Source organism: Rhyacophila brunnea, unplaced genomic scaffold (assembly GCF_057557595.1).
Source record: "Rhyacophila brunnea isolate RB1 unplaced genomic scaffold, BYU_Rbru_1.0 scaffold_219, whole genome shotgun sequence".
Lineage (NCBI taxonomy): Eukaryota > Metazoa > Arthropoda > Insecta > Trichoptera > Rhyacophilidae > Rhyacophila > Rhyacophila brunnea.
Genome location: NW_028232881.1, coordinates 68,961 through 75,950, shown reverse-complemented (window position 1 = coordinate 75,950; position 6,990 = coordinate 68,961). Strand labels below are relative to the sequence as shown.

General features: G+C 35.0%; 1 protein-coding gene across 1 annotated transcript; it reads left to right on the top strand.

The window, feature by feature from the left end:
• Positions 1-1,421: 1,421 nt before the first annotated feature.
• On the top strand, positions 1,422-5,711 carry LOC147070532 (uncharacterized). Its single transcript, XM_085949313.1, has 3 exons — positions 1,422-1,644; positions 2,985-3,140; positions 4,507-5,711. Exons 1-3 carry the CDS (start codon positions 1,510-1,512, stop codon positions 4,672-4,674), a joined length of 459 nt encoding a protein of 152 aa, XP_085805439.1. The 5' UTR covers positions 1,422-1,509; the 3' UTR covers positions 4,675-5,711.
• Positions 5,712-6,990: the final 1,279 nt, after the last annotated feature.

Below are 6,990 nucleotides of genomic sequence, written 5' to 3'. Positions count from 1 at the left end.
TTCGCAATCTAACTGCATAATCAGTTCATTTTTGGTCAAAACTAGACAAGATGATTTTTGAAAATGGGCGACTCACTATATACTAATATGTACATAAATTGCATTTTCTTGTTTTATCTGAGTCACAACACTTTCTGACATTCTGCTGGTTCAACTCATTACCATAAACGGATGTGAAATGACGATGGATTTCAACAGGGTGGACTCCCTCCTGGTTGAGAAAGCGAATGATTGAACGCAACTCGCAGGCGGCGGGATTCAACAGATAGTAAAGCGTCCATCTAAAAGAGTACCTTTCAAAACAACAAACATCTACAATTCGATACCTGCACAAGGATAATAACATTTTCAAAATAGATGAATAATGTATTATAGTCTATTCCGCTCTGTCGAATTAAGCTGTGCAACCTTTATCTACAATAATATAATAGACGGAACAGGATATTGGGTCTTTTCAGCATTTTATTTTGGTTAGACAACGTTACGATGGCTCTGCCAACATGTCTGATCATATTATTATAGGTGGGGCTGGTGGGATGTTCTTCTGTTGCGTCATCCATGTCATTGTTTGCAAAACGTATCAAATAAATTGGTTATTTTACTCTTAAAATGCTGTTTTATGTGTGGAACTTGCTTCAATAAATAATATTGCTATAAAATACAATAATTATCAAAAAAAGATTTTGAACCAAAGGTGATGCACTTGCACCACATTGCACCACGCTGCCGATGCCCATGTAGTTGATATAGGTAGGTACTGGATTATTTGTTAGGTCAGGTAAGGTTTTCATTCTTGAATTATTATTAATGAATTTTGCCAAAATCAGCTAGGTACCTATATAAAATGAATTAATGTTCATATTGTACAGTATACGGTCATTTCTAATAGAAAGCTCACAGTGAACTGTACTACGGTGAAATGTTTACGTACAATTTACATGTAACCGGAAACGAGGACATAATATTATTACTCATTTTTCGATTAAAATAAAAAAAAAATACCGGACACGGACATTGACCTCAAAAAAGACGACTTGTCCGGGACCTACGAAACCCTAGTCTGTGGTGATGTGATAAACCGCCATTATAATTTGTATTACAATGGGTATATTGTGTATTACAATACCTACCTACAATAGCGATATGAAGCGACTGCATCGTCTGTTAACCTGAAAACCGCGAATGCTGCCTAAAGTTGTAATATTAATTATATTCACTCCTTCATTCTACACTCTTACATAATATGCCAACCCTATGCAACTCATGGTATACCTAGCCCCACGTGGCGTCACCGGCACAGTTGCCTGATATAATAATAATTATATAATCACAAATTGAATTTCTCTGCTGCGTAATGATTATAATATATGGCAATACTATCAGCATTTTTTATCTATGGATAAAGCCCGTCAAAGTGTGCCATTGTCAGAACTGTCAAAAGAGTATCATCTGCCACCTGCACGTTTTTAGTCTGCTACGATAATCCAACGTACGCTTTCCATTTGAAAGATGGACGTGAAACACGAGCCGGATGAATTCGAACTTGATGCAGATTGGCAGGTGCCTTTAAACCATCGAATTAACCCTGTGACCAATAATTATATAAAGCAAGAGATTGCCGACGGTTCCAGCATTGCTTTTGAGGTTCGTTTTATAAAGCTTATGTCTTTTATAGCGCCTATACACGTCCATGGATTCACTTGCAGCAATAGTGGGTATTTTAAGTACTGACTTAAAGTATCTCCAAAATAATTCTTCAAGAGTAAGCGAGACGCGATGTTGTAATTTTTTGGTACCTCAAACCTCATAAAAATCTGTTGTCATTAAAATGAGTCGATACGTGGTGAATTTAGTTTTTTTGCCGGCAGGTTCGCAACTATCTTTGTACTGCGCTAGAGCAGATATCGAACAAATCCTACTGTCGCGTGAACATTCAGAAGCTTCCGAATATTTATAATTCATGTATGCAATATTGCAACTGCAGGATAGTACAACACGTTTACACGTACATTTTCTTATTATGGCTATGATAATACGTACTGCCAACAGAAAATCCTTACACGTGTAAACAGGGTAGATAGGTGTTTATTGGTTTTTGCTTATGTTTGCGGACATTGTCATTAATTTCGTACACGTATTTATTTATTTGCAAGCGTTGCAAAATTACGCGTACCTAGGTTAACTATATTAAACGTATCCAAATACATAATAAATCCACCATGTACCTCATGGAATTACAAATAATGTGAATTCCTTTTTTTCTATACGAAAAAAGTTAAGTCAAAAAGTTAATAATATTATTTTGACATTAATTGAAATATTTTATATGCTAATATTTCAGTTCTTATTATTGCAATTTTGATGATAGCTGATATATATACTGGATTATTTTTTACTTGTTACTGGTTTACCGATTGCGCGAAACAGTCATATTGCAGATCCAATTCATCTGAATTCAGTAACCGATATCATTTGACAGATTCCAACCATTTGGTCAAGGCGTGGTGCAATGTGTAAGGCACGGGTTTTCTATCCGGGAGCTCTGGGTTCGATACCTACCCGGTGAGGACACCATTTGTGTTGTTTGTGATTACTCAAAATTACTAACAACTACCTTGTACGAAAAAGCAAAAACATACCTACAGTTATTAATAATGATTACAGAAACATAATATATATATTTGGATAGCAATATTTGGGGTTTTAAGATAACAGTGTCCTATCTACAATAACATAGTTTTGAGATAAACGCAAATGAAAATTTTACTACCATGTAATTTACTAAATAGAGAACACTTTTCTCAACTATAACTTGTAAACAGCTGATATATGTACAGCATTGAGCTTAAGAAACCATGTTGCAGCTGGGAAATATTGGTTCTCCGATGAATATACTGATTATTATATATCATATAAAAGTGAATGATATTCCATAAAGTAAGCTAGATTTAATAAAATAATAATAGGAATTTTGTTTTTTTCAGAACCTTCATACAATAGACATGGTAAATATAAAATCGGCACCCGAATTTCAGCGAGTGGACACCAAGAAAGAGTTTATTGAAGATACAATGCCCCCATTTAATTATGAAGATCCTCAACCAAGTTGTTCCTATTCGGAATATAGCCCAGGAAAACAGGTAATACTATTATTTGAACTATATACCTATACATACAAGTTTAGGTACCTACCTACTAAACTGTTCCTATTCATCTTAGTGCAGTCGAGGTTAACCGATATTATTTGACAGTTTAAACCATTTTGTCAGTAACTGCAGCTGGGAAGGAATGCTTCCGCCGTAAAAAGCATGTGTGTTTGGCAAGCAATGGCCCATGCGCCCGTAATAGGAGGCACCAAGAGCAAATATCATTTTATCCTCGCCATCTGTAGTATTCGTGTATATGTACCTATTAAAGAAGAGCCTGCAGACTTTCGCCAAGGTTCTGAGGGAAGAAAGAAAGAAAAATAACTGAAAAGATTGGGGTTTACAGTAATTTCTCCTACGAATTGACGGAATCAGTACCACAAAATATTTTATTTTATATAACTATGCAGACTGAGAGATAACTAAATGGCCTATCTTTCATCTCTTACTCATTTTTTTTATAAGCTCAGCGTGCTCCACTCTCCCATGAGCACATTGTGGTGACCTCAGTCTTAGGTATCGGCTCCTGAGACATTCCCAGGCTAAAAAATACTGATGCTTCACATTCAGACGTAGAGCCCCTTGATACGCTCGATTATGACAGTGTGTGGTGAGGGGCGACTTAGTTTCGAAGTGTCTATGGTTCTGTTGACGCTGAAGACATAATTTGACTTTATTTCGTTTATTTGTCCGCTGTTGGCGTTCCAGTTAGCAATCTGCAGAGTTGTTGGCGGTGTGGTGTTAATAACCACAGTGGGTTGTGAGGTGTAAGGTGAATATTGTTCACTCTAAGTAATTTTGATTTGATTGCTCAAAAATATGCTGTTACGAGGGGAGAATTCAATGTTTTGGGCTGGGGTAGCTCTGTGTTTCTCAATGAGTGATTCACGGGTTTAAAACTTTTGGAGCAATTGGGAGAGGTTGCCGTATTGGTGAAGTGAATTGGCTGATTGGGTAAATATGGCCGCTGTACTAGTGGTCTGCGATTAGTGGTTACCTGCCTATTGCAATACCTACGTTGGCCATGACTCTTTATAAAGGTTTATATCAGGGTAAGGCGTTTTCGGACAACCTTTGTAATTCGCAGGATGTGCACCCTCACAGTTGGTACAACGGTTTATCCCACATCAGGAACTTTTTGCAAACTAAGGTAATTAGGAATATATCTAAGTACGTATAAAAAAACTCGCTCGTCATAAGCATTTTCTAAAAATTACCGTGCGCTTCGGTTCATAGACTTTTCTACACCGACCACTGCCTTCGTGATATTCTCACATGCGTTTTAGCCGGAAACTTATCAAAATGAATCCTCTTATTTTTCTGTTATAAATACGATCTATCTTCTCTTTGTTTTCTTTAGGTTAACACCACTAGCACTGTTATGGCTAAATCGAATTTGTGTACGTCAGAAGCAGATGAAATTTACTCCGACATACACTTCGATGAAATCGACATTAAAAAGGAACTCGAACAATACAACGTAAGGTTTACAAATAAATACTTTTATTGCAAAAATTTAATATTGTAAGTAGGTACTGATATGATAATATGCATCTTCCTATAATCTATAGCAGCGATGGCAACCCTTTTTATGCTTACGTGCAAAGTATTCGTAGTATTATGTGGGGTAAGTATATATTTTTTGTAAATTAATTTAGGTTAACCAGTAAAATCAATCACAGAGAATAAGTAGAATAATATAATTTAGTATAAAATAATATGTGATGGTCTCATTAACAGCGGACACAAATAGCGTAAATAATGAAATTAAATTATATCAAATATTAGCTACAGCTGCGATGAACATAATCGGATAACTTTAAAAAAGATAAAAACATCCGTATGAACATACAATTGGAAAATCGATAATTTAGAAGAGGTTATTATTCAAACTGCTCTACTATACCATAGTTGGTTGAATACATACACATGGGAATGCATATTAAATTCGAATCAAATCATCAACTGTCAAATTTATCTTCCGTTGATTACGTGACATTTTTTGTTCACTGCGTCCATCATTAATCGCGTGATTATACTACTGTACCACAATGAAGTACCCTATTTTACTCTACTCACTTAAGAGATAGGACAATGGTTGATTTAAAACAATAGTTAATTCGCCTAAAGTCTACGGCCTACTCACATCGATATTCTGAAGGATGCCAAACACACTTAGGCTACTTCACTTCAGATCATCCAAATCAGAATCTATTTTGTACAAATGTGAACCATACGTAAATTGTCAGGGCCGATCGAGGTCAAATTGAAACCTGGAGTAGAACGAAAAACAAACAAGATAATTATACTCACTTCTCTGTTATGAAAACGACATGTACCTTAAAACAAAGTTTTTCAAATTATTTTTGCATCGTTCAGCTTAACTAGGAAACCTGCGAAACTTCAGTAGATAATTAACAGCATACATGTAATGCGGATGAAAGTTTAAAAGTTGGTAACGCTGTCTAGATCGTGTGGTGCTAATAATTATATTATAAATGCTCTTTTAGGATAACGCAGCACATCTCAAGTCGTCGGAAGAAGAGAAAATTGATAACATCATACAAATTGACGAACAAGATATAAAAAAAGAACTCGAGGATTACAACAAAAGGTTTAAAAAAACACGTGGCACTATTAAACGAAACGTTTCTAAATCATTGCCCGAATTAGTAGCTGTTATAAAGTTGGAAAAAAAATTATTTCATGTTAATAATTTTGTGTGCGGTATATGTGATAATTTTTTTGAATCGTTAGACTTGCTCGAGTTTCACAAAGTATTGCATAAAAATGTAATCAATAAAATTACTGATATATATGTGAAACGATGTAAACGTAGTAAATGCAACGTCTCTTGTCAAACGCCATTTAAAAGCGATGCATCTAATTATTCTAGTAACACGAAAAAACTTACACATACCGGAGAAAAGCTATTCAAATGTTACCAATGTGATTATTCTTGTAAAAGATCTGGTCTACTGAAATTACATATAATGACACATACTGGTATAAAGCCATGTCAATGTGATCAATGTGATTACTCGTGTATCATACCTGGTAGCATGAAACGACACAAAATGACACATTCTGGTGAAAAGCCATTTCAATGTGATCAGTGTGATTACTCATGTATAACATCTAGTAACATGAAATCACACAAGTTGAGACATTCCGATGAAAAGTCATTAAAATATGATCGTTGTGATTTCTCGTGTACAACACCTGGTAACATGAATGCACACCGAATGACTCATTCTCCAGAAAAACCTTTCAAATGTCATCATTGTGAGTATTCTTGTAAAACATCGAGTCATATGAAATTACATATAATGACGCATACTGGTATAAAGCCATTTAAATGTAATCAGTGTGGTTACTCTTGTTTAACATCCCGTGATCTGAAAGTACACAAAGTGACTCATTCCGGTGAAAAGCCATTTAAATGTGGGCAATGTAATTACTCTTGTAAAAGATCTGGTTACATGAAATTACATATAATGACGCACACTGGTATTAAGCCTTTTAATTGTAATCAGTGTAATTATTCTTGTATAACATCCCATGATCTGAAAGTACACAAAATGACACATTCTGGTGAAAAGCCATTTAAATGTGGGCAATGCAATTATTCTTGTAAAACATCTAGTCATTTAAAAATACATATAATGACACATACTGGTATAAAACCATTTAAATGTCATCAATGTGATTACACGTGTATAACATCTGGTAACATGAAATCACACAAAATGACTCATTCTCGAGAAAAGACTTTTAAATGTGAGCAATGTGATTATTATTGTAAAATATCTGGTCAGATGAAGTTACATATAATGACACATTC

Coding starts and splice junctions, on each gene's coding strand:
- LOC147070532 (XM_085949313.1), top strand. CDS start 1,510: ATGGACGTGAAACACGAGCCGGATGAATTCGAACTTGATGCAGATTGG. Junction 1,645..2,984: donor GTTCCAGCATTGCTTTTGAG/GTTCGTTTTATA, acceptor TGTTTTTTTCAG/AACCTTCATACAATAGACAT. Junction 3,141..4,506: donor AATATAGCCCAGGAAAACAG/GTAATACTATTA, acceptor TGTTTTCTTTAG/GTTAACACCACTAGCACTGT.